The sequence below is a fragment of the Oryx dammah genome, unplaced genomic scaffold (genome assembly GCF_014754425.2).
Source record: "Oryx dammah isolate SB20612 unplaced genomic scaffold, SCBI_Odam_1.1 HiC_scaffold_20, whole genome shotgun sequence".
NCBI classification, from domain to species: domain Eukaryota; kingdom Metazoa; phylum Chordata; class Mammalia; order Artiodactyla; family Bovidae; genus Oryx; species Oryx dammah.
In genome coordinates, this window is record NW_024070204.1 from 40,803,775 (window position 1) to 40,824,613 (window position 20,839).

The following is a 20,839-nucleotide window of genomic DNA, read 5'->3' on the forward strand; positions in this document are numbered from 1 at the left end:
AAGTGAAAGAGGAGAGTGAAAAAGTTGGCTTAAAGCTCAACATTCAGAAAACGAAGATCATGGCATCTGGTCCCATTACTTCATGGGAAATAGATGGGGAAACAGTGGAAAGAGGGTCAGACTTTATTTTGGGGGGCTCCAAAATCACTGTAGATGGTGGCTGCAGCCATGAAATTAAAAGACGCTTACTCCTTGGAAGGAAAGTTATGACCAACCTAGATAGCATATTGAAAAGCAGAGACATTACTTTGCCAACAAAGGTCTGTCTAGTCAAGGCTATGGTTTTTCCAGTGGTCATGTATGGGTGTGAGAGTTGGACTGTGAAGAATGCTGAGTGATGAAGAATTGATACTTTTGAAGTGTGGTGTTGGAGAAGACTCTTGAGAGTCCCTTGGACTGCAAGGAGATCCAACCAGTCCATTCTAAAGATCAGCCCTGGGTGTTCCTTGGAAGGAATGATGCTAACACTGAAACTCCAGTACTTTGGCCACCTCATGCAAAGAGTTGACTCATTGGGAAAGACTCTGATGCTGGGAGGGATTGGGGGCAGGAGGAAGAGGGGATGACAGAGGATGAGATGGCTGGATGGCATCATCAACTCAATGGACTTGAGTTTGAGTGAATTCTGGGAGTTGGTGATGGACAGGGAGGCCTGGCGTGCTGCAATTCATGGGGTCGCAAAGAGTCGGACACAACTGAACAACTGAACTGAACTGAACTGAACTGAAACTTGCATTCATCTCAGTGACCAGTTGCAGAATTATGGTTAGCATGCCTGTATTCAGGACTCTATTCTTGGCTTTGATACAAAAAAAAAAGAATGCTATTTCTCTCTTTAAAAAATGCCTTCAAAAATCTTGAGATCTCTCTATTTGAAGGAAAGGATGAAGCCTAGTTAGCGTTAGCAAATAATGCAAGATTAAGTCAGTAGTCTCATTTAGATAGATGACAGGGATGCCTGGCATGCTGAGATTCATGGGGTTGCAAAAAGTCGGAGACGACTGAGTGACTGAACTGAACTGAACTGAGCTAAGAATTGTTTCTGATTTTGTATATGCCCAGCACCACCCTCTATTGGCACACCGTTTTTCACCAGTTCCAGTAGAATGGGCTGCCAAAATCCACACCATGGAACTGTGGGACACGTGACTAAAGCTTGATCAATCATAGTGCCCATATGCCTTGTCCTACTGATTGCTCTAACGGTTAGTACCTTACCCAAACTTGGCATACCTTGGATGCTCCCATTTTGGAATCCTGAGAAAAAGAGATTTGCGATTTAGGGCTTTACAATTAGAAAGACATAAAATGGATACAGGCAGTAGTCAAGCAAATAAAACCAATCAGAGGTAAGAGGAAATGAGTGCCTAGGAGGAAGAGGACTTTAGTTGCTTCATCTCTCAGTTCTGGTGGAACAAAATTGCCCTTTTGTTTCCAGTATCTTTCCAAAATACCCCCATTTCCCCTTAAATCTTACTTTAAGTTAAAAAGTCTTGTCTAGTGAAACTGACAAGAATCCTTAATCAACAGGATACTTGTTCTCATGTAACTGTGTTACTACTTCTAATACTCTAGGTATCTCCTCTTAAATATTTCATGACTTCTACAAATAACTTTATTTAAACAAAGCTTAGATAAGCTAAAATCTTTGCTGATAAGGCAAAGGGAATTTTAATTTTTGCTGAATGATCATAAAACCTGAATTAAGAAACATCCAAATTATAAACTGTGTATATTAGTGATGATATATTTAAATGTGTCCATAACCTTGCTTGGAGCTTCCCTGGTGGCTCAAATGGTAAAGAATCTGCCTGCAATGTGGGAGATCAGGGTTCAATTCCTGGATCAGAAGGATATCCTGAAAAAGGGAAAGGCAACCCACTCCAGTATTCTTGCCTGGAGAATTTCATGGACAGAGGAGCCTGGTGGGCTACAGTCCATGGAGTCACAAAAAGTCACACAACTGAGAGACTAACACACACATGCACGCGCACACACACATACAACCTTGCTTGAATCCTGGCCCCAACTTGCAATATTATGTATTTTTTTCTCTCTACTTTTCAAATCAAACTCATTGGCTTACTCCATCCCCTTGAAATCAGATTTTGCAGGCTCCTGGCTTTCCTCCAAAAGTCTTTCATTGTTTCACAAGCCATCCTTGTTTTCAATTCATCCTTCTTTATCCACTGTGTAAACTAGGTGGACCTGAATACTTAGAAAAAATCGAAAAGCATTTGGTTGTTATTAGAGTAAGGATAGCTGACTCACACATGTAAAGCATTAAAGAAACCTTACAAATGTTTAAGTGACTTTTTTTTCTGTTGTTGTTTGGGGCTGTGGGGCATTTAACCACATCCTGCCAAGCACACAACACGTGAGCGTCTCTCTTAATTACCAGGTATAGTTTTAGGCTAATAAAACAAACAAGGACAATATTTTTATTTTCTTTACCCAGTATTTTTATTGATTTATTTAAATGTAACATACTATACACTGTTCAGCCTTTTGGGAGGTAGGAGGAGGGAGGGAATCTATATCTTTATGAGGAGTCTCCTTGAAATCAACACTCAGATGGATACACATTTGTGGCTGATGCACCTTGACGTTGCAGCCAGGGCTCACACTTCCTACAGAGGCAGAACTACCAAAATCATGATTTAAAAAAAAAAAAAAAATTCAGGACTAGAGCCGCTTTTCCTTCAGTAGCACAATCCAGCTGCAAGGGGACCAGAATTCTATCTCCATATCAAGCAAAGATGCCATTTTAAATGCAGGAGAATCTCACTACTCTTTACCAAACTGTTTCTCTCTTTTTTTCTGTCCATGTGTTTATTCTGGGGGTGAGACAGGGGAGAGGTATAGGAGATGTTTCCTATTTTTGGCTTCTGCAAGCTTTGATATATTTTGCTAGAAGCTGTTTTAGTGTTTTGAGTACTAAGATGATGACTGTTTACACATAGTCTCTTGGTAATCTAAATGGCTGTGTGAAATACGAATCCAGTTTGTGCCCTATTTGCTGTTACCATGGTCATCTAATACTATATTTGTCTCACCAAACATTTAATTTTGGTTGCGGGTGGTCCAGGTTCATGTGTCAGGGGCAATTATTATTTTAAAATAAAACAACAGAGATAGTCTAGTTCTCATAGGAATGCATTACCGTATAGCTTTCAGACTCAGTTACCAATTAAATTTTAACATACAGATTCCAACCACAAAATTAAACACTTTTAGAATCCCATTTGTCAAAAAGCAAGTTGGAAGCCAAGTACCATAAAATGCAAGTTTATCATAAGCCAAAACATTCTGCCTCAAATGCATTTCCTTTGAAATCCCAACTTGTTTAAGGAATGAGAAAAATATGATCTTTAATGGAATTACTTTATGGGAAAGTTTCTTAATAAAGCTGATTTTTCAATAACAGATTAACTGGAAGTGTTGGTTAAGCATCGACACAATTAAGTTATTAGAGAAAATGATAAAACACCAGACTTTCTAGAGCTTAAACTTTAGTAAAAAGACACATTTAGTAAGTCTTTCCTTTGTACCAAAATACTGTGTCAAATAATAAAAATAAACAGACCTTTTCAAAACAAGAAACATTAAGATAAAACTGCAGTATCGGTATAATCTTATAGTTATCACTTAAAGTATTTAGAACAAATAGTATTTTTCTACACTTTTAAAAATCACTACAGACACTGCAAATAAGGTTTAAGTATTTATTTAGTGGAATACAATGTGATGATGACTGGTATGCTTTTCTGTACTGTTTTCTATACCTGCTCTAACAAAATGAATTTCAATAAGGTTACATTATGGAACCTTCCAAAGCTGTTAAAATTTACAGAAAATAAGTTTTATTTGGTTTTGCAAAGACTAGATCATACCATTTGAACAGATTTCAGCATATAGTTACACATATACCAGGATATATTTGCTCAGTTTAAGCCCCTGTGGGGGAGGGGGGTTGCACTTCATACCAAATTCCTTGATAGTCCCTGTCGGGGAGATACACTATGTGAGACCTGTAAAGTGTTCTTATATAGGCAGACAGCCTCTTCATCATTTACCACTGGGACATATGGCAAAAAATCATTAGTAAATAATGAGCCTATGCTACTAAAACATATTTGACAATTAATTTTCTTTCTTTTACTGTACTTTTGGAGGCCCACTGATTTATTAAAAGAGAAGAATTTGGTTTTGTGGTCTGTTGCTTAGGAAAGGAAGCCTTAGGAGTGAGGTATGTTTTTAAACGATGGCAGATATCTCTCACTCAGGCCATGTCGTAGTATGGTCATGTTTACCGTTGATGGTTCTTATGGCAGAAGTGCAGATGAACTCAACAGACAGCGCATGGGGGATTCACACTCTTTCCCCAATTTTATCTCCTATTCTTGAAGTGTTTGCCAAGTTTTAAAAACACTTTGTCATGAGTATGCATGTGGTGTGCTAAAGAAACAGAAAAGGTAAAACAGAGAGCAGCTGCTGAGGATACTCTTTAAAACCCCAAAAGATATTTAACATCCTATTAAATAAATAACTTAGAAGGAAATAGAAAAGGATGAAGGCAGAATGCACAAGCATACCATTACTATTTGTTTGGTTAGAACAGTTTTACACTACCATGTTTATATTTTGTAATCCTATGTGATTCTTCCATGACGTCACGCGCAAAGCTCCTTTGGTTGTGCATATGATATGACCCAAGTGCTTTCCAGTAAATGCTTGCATGTCTTACTGCTCATTGAATCATTAGGCTTGAATGAGCAACGAAAGTCTTTGATATGAGTTCGTATTCCATAAATAACTTTCCCGAAGATCATTCAACAGATTGTTCCTTGTCCTTTAAGTTCTATCTCAGAGGATAAAAACAAAAACATAAACAAAAACTTAACCCCAAAACTCAGCCACAATATTGTTCACTTGGGAATAAATTCCATCCATTTTATCTGCTTATATTGTGATCACAAGGCAGGACACAGAACTAATTAAGAGAACATCATATGTCAGTAGGGAGTACAAAAACCTTCAAAGGCCTCCTTTCTTTCAAGCAAGCAGACATTTGCAGTGTGTCTTTGCCTCGTGAGTACTGTCTTCATAAAGAATACCAACTATGCCTCATACAGAGCCTTTGGTTATACTGCATCTGCAAACACTGTCTTCTTCTATGAGTGTACCACCATTGGAAGAAAATGAGCTGAGGTGTTTTTCCTTCGTGTTTTCTGTCCTCTTCTAGGAGCTCCTTTTCCATTCAATGCCACATACATTTGCCTCCCATTGTGCTGCCAGTTAAAAGATGCATAGGTATTGTATCCGTTTTCCTCTATCCTCTCCTTCAGCTTACAGTCATTATTAAATTCTTTCTGCAAGGGAAAAAGAAAATCTTTTATTTCTGTGGCGATGACACTTGGTTCCATTTTACACAAACCATCCAGAAAACTCCACTTCCTGGGTTTTATTTGCTTTTGTCATCTGTACATAAGTTGTGTACTTATACAAAACATCAACAACAGAAGAGTAAGACAAAAGGACAAAACATTCTACATTAGAAGGCACATGATTTACTTTAATCGATCATCATAACCACATTTGGGGCCCTTTTAAGGAGCTGATGTGCTTTGAGTATGACATGTTTAAGTGCCTAGAATGATTATTAAGAAACAAGCATTCTAGTAACAATGTTTATGATGAATGAATAATAAAGAATGTTATTATCATCCTTTTTTTTTTCAGAGTAATAATTGAGGTTCCATGGGAAAAACAGAATTACAGGGAAAAGGTAGGCTTATCAAGTTTGCAAATTTTATTTACCTATAAATCCACAATAAATATACATACATTGCTAAGAAAGCAGATCTTAATAGCTCATAATAGATCATAATAGCTCTAGATAAACAAGAGACCCTGGGAGTGGGGGATATCCTTTTCTTTTCCAAATACCAGATTTCTCAATTTTGTAAATTATTCACAATTTTCCATAATTTGGAATTTTGACCAATTTTATTCTGAGGTTTAGGAATAGTTGAACAGTAAGACACGAGACAACCTTGCTTTGTGAATTCCTGGGTCAGAGAAACTACAAATCTGTTGACTAGAACAGCTTATATAGTATAAGTCTGAAGACTTGAACCCTGAGAAATTTCACTTTATAGCCATAGTCCTTTGGCTTCATTTCAAATGGCAAAGTTTTTTTTAAGGGGATCTTTTGTGACAAAGATTGATATTCATTTTAGAAATCTGGATTGCAGAAATCCAGATTTTCTCTCAGGAGGGAATAGCAAAAAGGAGATACCTTACTAATTTCAAAACTCTGACTTTAGAAATATTCCTTTTCCTTTATACCCAATCTAAAGCAGTTAATAAGGAACTGGGGCTTTTTTCCTTCTGGATCTATCTTCTCTATGGAAACCAAGGGCATCTATATCTATCTATCTATCTATATATATGGAGACTATAGGCATCTTTCAGTTGAAACCTCTACTGCAGTTCAGTATTTCTCACTTCAGGACTTTTGGAAATTTTGACTATGTGTATATTTAAATAATTCAAGTTTTCTGCAGAGTAGATCCTAATTTTGAACATTATCAGAACCATAATGAGTAGGTATAGTTTAATGTTATCAGTTTAAGCTTTGTTTTCTGGAATCTATCCTCTATGCTTCTCCTCTATAAAGAATATTTAAATGTAATGTTCAAGTGATGACTTATTTGGCTGAAAGTAAGAAGAAAAGGTAAATTATTAAAGGTAAAGATTTTAACATAACAAAATATTATGCATTAGAGATGATCTGAATTCTTAATTTGAGTTTATTTTTTCTCTTAATTCATCCTAGTTTGTCTGAAACTATATGGATTTAAAAGCAAAAAGGATTTTTTTACATGAGCAATTATATTTTTTCAATAAAGAAGGTATAGTTTAGAGACTATGGAAGAATTTATATTTGAAATGGAGCTATATATAAAAAAGTATGAAGGGATGCTAAATTTATTTTTCCTTAAAAATTAATTTATTGAGAAATGTTTATGAAAGTGAATTATACTTGTATCAGACTCCTCATCTCTGGTGTTTAGACCATTGAATATTTAGACCATTGGTCAAATTTTTCTATCAGAATCTCTGGAGGAGACCTAGGAATCTATAGTTGTTTATAGCATTTAGGTAAATAATAAATATTAAAGGTTTTTTAAAAAATCTAGGCTAAAGCAAGATCTCAAAAGTAGAGTTTTGATAGTTTAAAAAAAGATTTTTAGATTTTCTCAGGATTACCTGGGAAATTTCTTCAGTTTTTAAATCATGCCCTATAAGCACTTATTCTATATAATTCAGTTTTATAAACTATCAGTATTTACTTAAGTCCATCAGTCAGGAGAAAACTCGATATACAATATGATACAATAGACACATTGATTAGAAGGCAAATAATGAAAATATACGGGAGATATATGTTTCCCAAAAGGGAATCAAGGAAAGTATTTAAGAGAATAGAATTTATAGAGTTGGTTTAATCAATCACTTTGGGCTTTTACCGAATTGCTATTTTCAAGAAGGCTATGGAATCAGTGGAAATTATCTGGAAAAAATACAGAGGAATTACAAGAGTTGTTACCTGATGAAAAGTGAAAATGCAAGTTAGTTGCTCAGTCATGTCTGACTTTTTGCAACCTTAGGGACTGTCACCTGCCAGGCTCTTCTGTCCATACAGAATTATATAGAACATGTACTCATGAATAATTTTGGTAGCTCCTAGTCCTATTTTACCCTGAATAAGACACTGAATTTTAGTAGATTTTTAATTTAGTTTTGAAAAAGCATACTTTTTCACTCTTCTTGGTGGTAATGCCAAATAGAAACAAACAGTGCACAATGGTTAGAGAAAGAGCTCATTTCTGAGACAGGCTAAAAGTGGAGTGTATTAGCTGTGATGAGTTAAACTACTTGGAGAGGTAGTTAGGTTTATGCATTGTACTATCTGTTTATTGTACGGTTCCAAGTGCTGAAAAAATCATGTGGGACAAGGCAAACCTTCTCCTCTCAAATTTCACAATCTAGTCTGAGAAGACAGTCAACAACAAGCACATTATTGAGAGAACTATCTGATAAATCCCATTGGAGATCATTAAAATGGTACGATGTGATAGAAAGCAACTGGGCATCTACGTTAGAAGTAGAGAATGAAATAAGTCACAGGCCTTAGAGCTCAAGAAGAGGCATAGACTCAGGGCATGAGCTGTGCTGGAACAGAAGAAAAAGTGGGGGGATGGAAGGAAAAGTATTAAATATTTTTATGACATTTGAAAGTCATTCATTTTTCCTTGATGTCACTTTTTAAAAGAAGTATACTTTATCAATTAAAAATCATTTCAATCTTTTATTGTAATTAAAAATTTTACACTTGCTCTCAATCTAAATTTTTATTAGGTTTTACTTTAAAGCATTGGTTTTTACTGTGTATTACTATGTCTTCAAAGAATATACACCTGGACCTCTTGCTCAGTAATTCTGATATAGTAGATTAAGAAGGGAAGGGACCTCTGCAGGTTTATTGAAAAGAAAAACAAGAATATCTCCAAAGTGGTTATGCTCTGAACCCCCAAATGGAGCCTCATTTTTAAATGGTCCATTAGTTTTCTAGGTTCAGTAGTAGAGCTACATACAATGAAAAACTTTAACTAAAATTTTTCTGACCCATTCACCCAAAAAGCATTTACTCTAATCAAAGAAATTGACCCAAAATATGCCTGATTCTCCAATTATAAGTGGGTTTTACAGGAATGAAATACAAAGCTATTGTATATCCAGACCAATGACAGGACCAATCTCCAATGATTCTCAAATTGGGGGTACCAATTGGTAAAACCTGGAAACTCAGAAATGCAAAGTCTTACAGACTTAATTGAATCAGAAAATCTGGGAATGTGTTTTAACAAATTCACTAGGTGATTCTGACACTCAAGTTTGAGAGCTGCTGGCCCTAGGCAGGCACTGCAGTCATCCTTATACTAATCAACAAAATAAGTTTATTTACACATTTTAAAGTAATATTCCCTGATACTTGCTATGGACCACAGGGGTGTATGTACCCAAAGCACTGGCTGGGTAACAGCTCCATCAGTGAATTAATAATTATTGTTCAGATAAATAAAATTCTGAGGTCGACTGAACAGCACAGAAAATTATGAATTTCTTGATTTGTCTCTCCATTTCAGATTTTAACAGAATACAAAACACTTATGCCCCTGTTTTATCTCTTGCTATAACACACAAACATACATAGCATGTGGTTTTCTGCTCAATCCAAGATCTTTATTTTCAATGATTCTTCAAGTTGTCTGCAGCAACCATGGCAATTTGGCCAAATGCTTCCGTGAGAGTCTGACTGGCTAGCTCAGAACATTTAGAATATTAGCATTCAAAATTTTGACTGATATGAGTGCCAGCCTGTGTGGTAGACTAATGAGTGAACAACAGAGGAGATTATAGAGTTGGAAGAGCTGCTTTGCCAGCCCTTGAAACTCTTGGTGACCAGCCCTTTGTGGTTCTATTTACTAGCGACAGAATGATAACAAAGCTATTTAATGTCTGGGGAAACACTGCAAAACTATGGTAATAATTTACTGAATTGGATTTTTCAATTAAAAGCAGAATACTTACCGAGCCATAGAGTTTCCCCTTCTTGTTCATGGCTAAATAATAGTTGCTGTTAATAGCTTTCACAGCAACAACTCCGATTTCCACTGAAGTTATCTCCAGGATACCTAAAACATACAATTTAAAAAGGCTGAACTTAAAGAGTCACATATACTTAATTGAAAGAAATAAAGGTCAGAAGAAGCTATTATTCATTTTTAATGGTTCCAAAATCAAAAAGATGGGAAGAGGGGCAGGAAACACACCTTTTTCACTGTGCCTAAAAACACAGTCACTATATGGGAAAAAAAAATGAATTCCCCTGCATTTTACTCTGAGCACATAGGGGAAAATATTGTTTTAATTAAAATACTTCCTTTGCTAACTCTGCATTTTCAACCCTATAAATATTGAAACAACTCTACTCATCTTAGCCTAGATTTCACAAAAAAAAATTATCAGAGCACACATCTGTACTATGGTATTAAACTAAATCTATAGCATATGTCAATAATATGTCAGATTTACTTCAATCTGTAAAAACACTGGTAAACTATTTCTTCTTTATAGGATTCAGATAAACTAAATCTCTTGGCTGCATTTAACTGATAAATTTATTTTTCACAAATGTGTTGACATTCTAAAATACAGAGAGACTAATCCCAATGTCCACATTGTCTTTAAAATAGCAGAATTAGTAGTCTGGGTTGGGAGAGAATCCATCAGTACTTTTGAAAGATTTAGTTTCCTTTTTTCTTAGAAAGAATGAAAAACTAAGGGAATTGGGAATTGATAGATAAGAGATCTTTTCTCCTAATACACAAGTCTTGGTTAGTGCATCTAAAGATAATTTCCTCTGAAAAGCTGGCACGTACACTATCTACTTAAAATGCTGCACTAGCTTAGGTAAAGAGACCCCAGGTACTATACCTGCTTCTTATTTTTGAACTCTTGGGAAAGCTGTCTCAGGGAAGAGAAGTACACTGTGATTAGCAAAGGCCTCTGAATCCAGACCGCATTTGAAACCTGGCTTTGCACTTAGTGAATGGCCACAGGAGAAGTCACTGAACTGCCTGTGTCTCAATTCCATTTGTAAAATGAGCAGCATATTAGTCCCGCCTTTCTAGTTTTATGAGGATTCAATGAGAGTACATATAAAACAATTAGAAATTGCCTAGAGCTCAGTGCTTTCTTAATTATTATAATAGGAAAGTTTTCCTCTAACAGTCACAGAGTTTGAAACTTCTTCTTCAACAGGTTAGGTAAATCCTGAATAAGACACACAAATTCCCACTGGCTTAGCCTATAAAATCAGAAAGCTGATATAAGTTAGCATGTATCCTGTACTTCCTATCATTAGAAACACCATCCTAAATGTGGTCAGCATATTGTGTGCTTATACTTTTCCCAAAAAGAAAGAGTGTCCTTTAGACACGGACACCTGTTTTTCTTTCTTCACATGCTGACAAGCCATGTTATGGCCAGTAGAAGGGCTTTCATGCCCTAGAGCAAAGCTGACATCACTAGAGAGACTTGCGCCAGACTACATGCCGTAGACCATTCTGTTCTTATATCCTATAGGAAGCCTGTGACCTAACACAGCACACCTTCTCATTGATAGAGTAAGACAGATTTCTTTTGGCAAGCTCAACAAGGAAAGAATGTGAAGAGTGAGGGAGACAGTATCTGTACTTTTGTTCTGTTTTGCTTTATTGAAGTGTAGTTGATTTTACAATGTCACATTATTTTCAAGTATTCAGCAAAGCAATTCATATAAATATGGTGTTGCAAAGAGTCAGATATGACTTAGCAACTGAACAACAACAATATATATGCATATATATGTGTGTGTGTGTGTTTCAGATTCTTTTCCATTATAGGTTATTTTGGGCTTCCCTAGTAGCTCAGACAGTAAAGAATCTGCCTGCAATGCAGGAGACTCGGGTTTGGGAAGATCCCCTAGAGTAGGAAATAACTACACATGTACATGTATGTTTTTCAGTTTCTTTTCCATTATAGGTTATTACAAGATATTAAATCAGTATCTGTATTTTTGATATCCCATTCCTTATGCTAGTAGTTGTCCTCAAGGGACAAACACATACATTTATTTGCACATGTTAAAAAGTACTTTATTTTACTTTATTTCTTTAATTTTCACAATGGTCGTCTAAGCAGGTTGGATTATTCTCAATTACAGATGAAAAACTGGATGAAGATACTGAAGTTTTATAACTTACACACAAGGTGAGAAAGTGACATAGGTCAATTATGAGGGACCCAATACCTATGTCCTCTCACTTTCAGATTGTTTTTGTCTCTATCTCTGACTGTGTTGCCTCTCCATCAGATTTCTTGCTTCTTTCCTGTTTCCAAAAGGGAATTCTGCTGGAAAAACAACTGACAAAATGACTCATCAAGATAACAGTCTTTAACAACTTAATAATGTGCTTTTCCTCCCAATGATTTGGCATGCCATGGACGATGATGTCTGAGTCTCAGGGAAAGAAATCTAATATGCTTTATTTCTGTCACAAGCAGAGGAGATAGAACAAGGCAATGATAGGAATCTGGGACAAATATTTAGGCTGCTATTTGTTTTACCTGCCAAAAAAGGCAAGTAAGTACTATCAGTAAATTATATGATAAGCCTTTTGTTGGCTTTTTAACTGGAAATTGTTAGAATGAAAAAAGTTGATTTCAGCAAAGAATTAAAGTTTTTAAATGAGAACAAGTAGAATTAAGCTCTAGTAACAGACTGAGTTGGCAGAAGCAAAAATGTTCTGGTGAAATAAATATTGGCAAATAAATCCTTGACTGATTATTTCTGAGAGTGCACTGCACTTGGTAGATTGTATTTATGCTCAGAAACTCTTGGGTTTCTTTCTGTTTTGCACAAAATAGGAACACAATATTCAAAGAATTCATCAATCAGTTAACCATTTTTCTTACTCTATAATCAGTTAGGGAGAGCTTGAAAAGCTTCAGTATGCTTCAAAATACAAAGAGGAAGACCTGGATGATTTAAGTTCTTTTGAGTTCTAAAAAAAACTTTTGGATACATCATATATCAGTAAGTCAGAATTCAATAATTTTGTGGGTAAAGGACAGTTCAGTTCAGTTCAGTTGCTCAGTTGTGTTCAACTCTTTGTGACCCCATGGACTGCAGCACACAAAGCCTCCCTGTCCATCACCAATTCCCAGCTCAAACTCATGTCCATTGAGTTGGTGATGCCATCCAACAATCTTATCCTCTATCGTCCCCTTCTCCTCCCACATTCAAACTTTCCCAGCATCAGGGTCTTTTCAAATGAGTCAGTTCTTCACATCAGGTGGCCAAAGTATTGGAGCTTCAGCTTCAGCATCAGTCCTTCCAATGAATATTCAGGACTGATCTCCTTTAGGATGGACTGCTTGGATCTCCTTGCAGTCCAAGGGACTCTCAAGAGTCTCGCCAACACCACAGCTCAAAAGTATCAATTCTTTGGTGCTCAGCTTTCTTTATAGTTCAACTCTCACATCCATACATGACTACTAGAAAAACCATAGCTTTGACTAGACAGACCTTTGTTGGCAAAGTAATGTCTCTGCTTTTGAATATGCTGTCTAGGTTGATCATTACATTTCTTCCAAGGAGCAAACATATTTTAATTTCATGGATGCAGTCACCATCTGCAGTACTTTTGGAGTTCCAAAAAATAGAGTCTGTCATTGTTTCCCCATCTATTTGCCATGAAGTGATGGAACTAGATGTCATGATCTTAGTTTTGTGAAAGTTGAGCTTTAAGTCAACTTTTTCACTCTCTTTCACTTTCATCAAGAGGCTTTTTAGTTCTTCTTCACTTTCTGCCATAAGGGTGATGTCATCTGCATATCTGAGGTCATTGATATTTCTCCTGGCAATCTTGATTCCAGCTTGTGCTTAAAGGATAATGACTTGTTATGAATTTCTTTGAATGTGCGAGTGAGTTTCTAAACTTTCAAGTCTAAAGGACTTGTCTATTTTTTAAGAAAGAATCTCTCCCATGTTCTCTGTTCTTTGTTAAGGATGATCAAGTTTGCCTACAAAATACTTTTGGAAAGTATTTTCCAGAGTTGTTGCATTAATAACTTATGGTTCTACAGGTGTATGCTTTAATGCAAAATTGAATGCCAACTGGACAGCCTCCTAGGGGAAAGTGAGAAACAAGGCAGGAAGCTGTAAGAAGTAAGGGTGGGGAGTTGTCAGAGTCAAGGTATCAACCATCTTCTACTGACTCTAAGGATTCTGGCAAATAGGAAATATTTTATCTGAAAATATGTAACAGTTTAAAGAATATATTCAGTTCAGTTCAGTCGCTCAGTCATGTCTGACTCTTTGCGACCCCATGAATTGCAGCACGCCAGGCCTCCCTGTTCATCACCAACTCCCGGAGTTCACTCAGACTAATGTCCATCGAGTCAGTGATGCCATCCAGCCATCTCATCCTTGGTTGTCCCCTTGTCCTCCTGCCCCCAATCCCTCCCAGCATCAGAATCTTTTCCAATGAGTCAACTCTTCGTATGAGGTGGCCAAAGTACTGGAGTTTCAGCTTTAGCATCATTCCTTCCAAAGAAATCCCAGGGTTGATCTCCTTCAGAATGGACTGGTTGGATCTCCTTGCAGTCCAAGGGACTCTCAAGAGTCTTTTCCAACACCACAGTTCAAAAGCATCAATAGAAAAAGCTAATTTTAAAGCAAATTCCTTCAAGTAAATAATAGCAACATATGGTTTATTTTGAGTGATATGTAAAATCTTAATCAAGTTTGATAATCTAAGAAGAGTTATTGTGACAAAAAAATTAGCTCCTATTAATTAGCGAATTCTACCTAATGGTGCAGCATCACTGTAGTAATGGGGAGGATTTTGAAAACTGATGAACTCCAAATGGAAATAATCTGGACATCATAATTTTCATGTAAATCAAGTTTTTTTTTTTTTAACTTTAGGGCAAGAGTTATGTTTTGATGAATCACTGAGTTTTCAGTCTCAGGATGCAGCCATTCAGAAACATTATTCCCAGTTTCTGTCTCTCATCCATCTCCAGAAAAGAAGCATCTAAGCTGTTTTTTCTCCAGCAGTTACAATTGACCAAGACTACTCTTTTTGGTCCATGATAATACACTAGCTATTGGCTAGATGGTAACTTTCTCCTTAAATAACTTTTCATGGGTGTAACAGGAAAGAAAAGTAAAAGTGATTTATTAATAACAGAATGGATATATACAAGGGGGCAGTGAAATGCAAAAAATGGATGCAAAATCTGATTATCCTCTCCTGGCTAAACAGAGCTTGCATATATAAATCAAGCCTGGAGATTATTTGAGTAAATTAACTCTGCTAGAATATTCAGTTCAGTTCAGTCTCTCAGTCCTGTCCGACTCTTTGCAATCCCATGGACTGTATCACGCCAGGCTTCCCTGCCCATCACTAACTCCTGGAGCTTGCTCAAACTCATGTCCATTGAGTTGGTGATGCCATCCAACCATCTTATCCTCTGCTAGCATGTACTAAGCACCCATGTGCAGGGCTTGTGATAGCTGTCACTATGGAGGATGAAAAGACAGATGAGACACAATCTTTACCTGCAAGGAGTTTTAAAACTGGTTAGGATAAAGATAGAAAAATTTAAGTAATTACAACACAAAGTAAATATGTTAAGTGCTCTATTAGAGATAAAATATGCTGCCTTGGTTTTTAGTAAAGAAGTCATCCTGAAGAAGATGGTTGGTATCTGAGATGAATCTTTCAGGGGGTAGGATTTTAATAGGTGGGAACTGAGAAGTTGAGGGGAACATTTTAGGGGGAGAAAAGTGAATGAGTAATGAAAGGCATGGAGGAGGGGAAAGAGCTCAGTGCGTACCTGAGCCGCTGTGGGCTCTCGCCACTGATTGCACTTTGTGGGGGACACTCAGTACATGTAAGGGTTCTGCTTGAGTAGAAGTGGTGCTCTCCTGGATGAGTAATGGACTTTTCAAAAAATGCTTTGTGAAATGTGGAAGGAGGTCAATAAATGTCAGAGACTTATGAATTCAGAATTAGTCATGTATAATTTTTTTCTAAACATTTTAACACAAAATAGATCATAATGCTGTATATGTAGTTTGATAGCTTTAGTCAGTGTGCTGAAACATGTCATGATTAGTATGTTACACAAATCCCATCCTCTCTAAACTAAATCTGTCTCTTTCTTTCCCATGAATTGTTTAGTGGCCCAGACAGATCTATTATATCCTACTACAGAAAAGCCTATAGACCTCCTTGGCTTGTTATCACATTTATACTGTATATCTCTGAGATTATGGGCCATACCCAATAGCATGGGCCTAACTGGCTCCAAATATGGTATTCAGTTTAGGATCACTCTGGGTCTATCTCCTTAATTGTGTATCTTACTCAAAGAATCATAGCAGTCATAGTGATCTTTTTAAAAAAAATTATTAGAAAAGTATATAGTTCATAATGTATGTTCAATATGTATTTATTGAATGAACAAATAAATCATAAGTGGTTAGTCCAGCACTGGCTGAGTAGATAAAATCTGGATATGTATTAAATATATTTTTTCTTTGACAGTAATCTTTGTAAAATCTTGAGATGAATTAGTAATTCCATATCCAAATAAAATGAAAATAAAAGAGGATGTGCCAAAATGTGTGCTTCAAAGGAAAAGTTGGCAAATTATAAAATATAAATGTTTAATATTACTTTTAGGCAAATTATAACAAACTCAACAATAAAAGTTGTTTTATCTATTTAGATACTTTTCTCCATATTCTAGCAAACACTTGATTATTAGATTTCAAAAGTATTTTAGACAGGCATACCATTTAGTCTGCACAAAGGGATTCACTTCCATATAGAATAATTTTCTTGATAACTAAAATTTCTTTTATAACTTTATAGAAAAAAAAACTTGGCCCCTATATCTTCATGTTCTTTCATTTCCTTCTTTATATATGGAGATCGTGTGTGTGTGTGTATGCGTGCGTGCTCAGTTTTGTCTGATTCTTTGAGACCCCGTGGACTGTAGCCTGCCAGGCTCCTCTTCCGTGGGATTCTCCAGGCAAGAATATTGGAGTGGGTTGCCATGCCCTTCTCCAGGGGATCTTCCTGACCCAGGGACTGAACCTGCATCTCTTATGTCTCCTGCATTGGCAGGCAGGTTCTTTACCACTAGCACCATGCCAGGCAGTGAACACTGGATAGATATTTACTGTCTGCTGAGTCAGAATGGTGCCAAGTTAACTAGTTTTCTACACCTGTAGTTCTAAAACTTGAGCATTTGCACCAGAATCATTTGGAAGTCTTGTTTAAACACATATATTTTGGATTTTTGATTTGGTAGATCTGGGGTTGCTGCTGCTAAGTCGCTTCAGTCATATCCGACTCTGTGCGACCCCAGAGACGGCAGCCCACCAGGCTCCCCTGTCCCTGGGATTCTCCAGGCAAGAACACTGGAGTGGGTTGCCATTTCCTTCTCCAAGGCACGAAAGTGAAAATTGGAAGTGAAGTCGCTCAGTCCTGTCCGACTCCCAGCGACCCCGTGGACTGCAGCCCACCAGGCTCCTCCATCCATGGGATTTTCCAGGCAAGAGTACTGGAGTGGGGTGCCATTGCCTTCTCTGAGATCTGGGGTAGGACCAGAAAATTTAAATTTCTAGCAATTTCCCAGGCAGTGCTGATTTTGCTGGTCCCAGGACCACACAGTGTTCTATATACTGCATTCAGACACAGAGCAGGACTCTGAGATATATATATATATATAAAGCACTGATAGAAACACATGCAGAGAAATAAAATTGCAAAATAATGGTAACAACTTAACATCAAAGCAAATTGTTAAAGAGTGTGGAAAGAAGTACTGGGTTTTTCTTTTGCTTGTTTTTGATAGGTGTGGGATTCAATGTCTGCATAAGTGAGATAATGTGGATTTAGAGTTTACAAATAAATATAGTATACTGTTGTCTGTGGCCAGTTTTTTGACTTATAACAACGTTATTAGCAGAATCTTTATTTTCTTCTCCTCAATAAGGGTATGGAATGCTGGTGGAAACTTAAGTGCCTTAAACTATTCCTAAATAAGTATTTTATAGGCATTTTCATAGGGTAATTGTGTTGACATTGGACACTCTAAGAATTAAATGATTGTATTGTTCCCTTAAAATTGTGCTGATGGCCATGAAATTGTTACAAATCTGTAGGGATCCCCTTGATCTCCCACCCTCTAGAATAATCTCACTACCTTTAAAGGGATGATACCAGAGTGGGCTGCTCATTGATCTAAAGCTGGTCCACCTTGTACTATATTAGACTCTGGCTGCCTTTTCAGCATAATGCAAAAGAGATATTTAGTTTCTCTATCAGCCACAGTTCTTTCAGATACCTCTGACATTCTTTTAGAATTGCAGACAGAAACAGGACCTACATTAGCAGAAAATCCTTACCACCCCTATGTAATATAATGAGATATACCTTTGCCAATTTGCTACAACACACAATGACCTTTTACATTCTCACCTGGTACTTCAAGTCAGAGGCTAAACTCTGACTAGCTTGGTCTGATTTATGAGTATGGTGGCAAATTCTAAAACATTTCTCAATTTAAAGCTATATTTTAATTGACTTATGCTGTAATTTAACCACTGTCACTGACCTCACATCAAAAGTATCAGAAATAATACAATCTAGACACTTTATTCCCTAGTTATAAATAAATTTGAAGTGTGTTAAAGATTCGTCTCATTATGGTATTTTTATTACAAATGAAACATGACTCTGAAGTTTTCCATATTGATCATAAGTCAATAAATATTTGCAGATGACCATCTAACGTGGCTCTTCATGACACTGTGCTAGATCAATAGATTTAGTAAACTTAATATTTTCTAAGTTTTTTCCTCACTATCAGAGGTTTTTTGGCCATTCTTTTAACTTTATTGAACTGTATCAGGACATGGATAATTATTAATATTTTGTGTTTTCAGATATTACCTTCTGTGTTCTTAGGGTAGATCGATAATGAGATAAATTACATGTTTCTAAGGATAAGAATTTATTTGAAATTCCTGAGTATTGTCCATAGTAAGTACTGATATAAATTAAACTAATTTGCAATATGAGGTAAAATAGTAAGCCTAGTAAGCCTAATTTTGCATGAAATAAAGACCTAGAAAAGCTTGTGTGCCCCTTGCTCTACTCCCAACTGCCAGTAATCCTGGAAAAAGAACACTGGAAATACTTACATGTTTGAGTCATTTGCTGTGACCCAAGATAATTGACACTGGATCCCATTTTACAATGGAATAAACGGTGGGAAATAGCATAAAACAGAAAGAGTTTAGAAAGGGAGACTGAAGATACTCTCAGGAAAATCCAGCACGATTCATTTGATTGGTAGGTAATACGGCCATAATAAGGCAAAGAGTAAATATGGAAAATATTTCTTCTTGAAAGGTAAACTTTATTTCTCTGTCAGAAAATATATATAAAGTTTATAAAGCTATTTATTTATTTTTTTCTTTAGTAAACTAATTCTTCCAAAAAATTCTAAAGTGTTAGAATCCCTGATTTCTTGCCTGGGCATCCAATCACATCCTACTTTGGCCCTACTCTATCTTGTCTCCTACATTCACATTTTGGGGAAAAGCCTGAGAGAAACCTCATGTGGTTTATGTCTCTTCACTGAGCATTGGAGGGAAGGAAAGTCCGTCATTCTGTGTAGAAATGGTGGTCTAAATACCAACCATATGAAAATAAAGGACAATCACTGCAATCTTACTACTGCTGGATAAATCTACAGACAATGCAAAATAATACTAGAAACATGTTATGCACTAGAAAAGGCCAGCCAACTCCCTAAATTAGATCTATTACAATAAGGAGGCTTCGGTAAGCATATCAAATGTGATATTCCCTTCTCTCACCTCCCAGATGAAGCATCATAGATTATTTTGAGAAATATTTTTGGTTCAAACAAAACTTCTGATTAGTTTAAAGATTTTAAAGCCTCAAAATTGGCTAAAACTACTAAATAACAAAGCTTCATGTCATTTGTTTTTGTGAGGAAAGTTCAGGTCATTTAAGGCTTAAGAAAAAGCTAGGTCTTAATAAATTGTAGACTCAGAGACGAGCTTGATGAAATCTAGAGATTGTCTGGTTTATCTCTTTCCCTTCTGTAATAGATGACACCAGGGGACCTAGGGATATACAGGGACTTATCCAAGCACCTCTAAAAGATTACTTAGAGCCTGAAATAAATAGTTAGTACAAGTTCTTTCTACTACAACATGAGGCTCCTATAAACATTTAAAAACTGTTGGCAGCCAGGCAAAAGTTTTCTATCTACTTAATGTTTTATAGACTAATTTATCTTACTCATTACACAGAAACAATACATTCTAGCTGAGCTTGACCGCTGCATTTTATTTATAAAGTAAGAAAAAATTTAAAAGCCAACATAAAGGATTAGAGGAATTGTTCCATGACATATTTTGCTAAATGATCACCATGTCAATATAGAAAATTACTCTAAAGTTATTCTTATAAAATGCCTATCACATTTACTAAATTTAATAATTTTCTTTAATACAACTAAATGTAATATCTAAATATCTTTTTTTCCTCAATATAATGAAAAGAATAAAATGGGTTAGTAGAGCACATCTTAATGTTGGATTTCTAGTAAGAAATAGTCTCACTTGATGTATTGAAGTGTTCACAAATTAGCTAAAACAGCCCTGAGTAACTTAAGCTACTTACTGTACAACAATTTTTAGAGTTCAAGCTCATGGATCACTTTGAACATGTATTTTGTAAATTAATAAAGCTTTTGTATGATATGGAATAGTATATAATGTTTCTTTATTCTTTCAAAGATTCCTCCCATAGTTACTTAGATAGTAGATAGTTATAATACTAAGAAATACAAACATGACTATTTAGTATGTACATTTTTATTTGATTATGCAAAAAAATTACCTATTTATAATACTTGTCAAATTAAAACATTGATTCATTTGTCATATATAAAATTATGCATATCTGTAACTCATCATACTGCAATAAAGAATTCTGGCTTCTGCTGAAAAGGGAAAGTTTAATCAAGATATTCAGGGAAGGTCATGGTTCTGTGGGTTTTGACCAAAAGGACTGGTTTATTTTGGTCATATACTAAGGTGGTG

The 20,839-nt window shown here is 36.0% G+C and overlaps 1 protein-coding gene across 1 annotated transcript in view; it reads right to left on the reverse strand.

The window, feature by feature from the left end:
• Nucleotides 1-2,438: 2,438 nt before the first annotated feature.
• FGF10 (fibroblast growth factor 10) overlaps nt 2,439-20,839 on the reverse strand; it is a 96,875-nt gene continuing 78,474 nt past the window's right edge. The window contains exons 2-3 of the mRNA XM_040262463.1: nt 9,661-9,764; nt 2,439-5,372 (exon numbers count right to left, since the gene is read on the reverse strand). Coding sequence (XP_040118397.1) covers nt 5,175-5,372; nt 9,661-9,764 — 302 coding nt within the window. The 3' untranslated portion in view covers nt 2,439-5,174. The remainder of the gene's footprint in view (nt 5,373-9,660; nt 9,765-20,839) is intronic.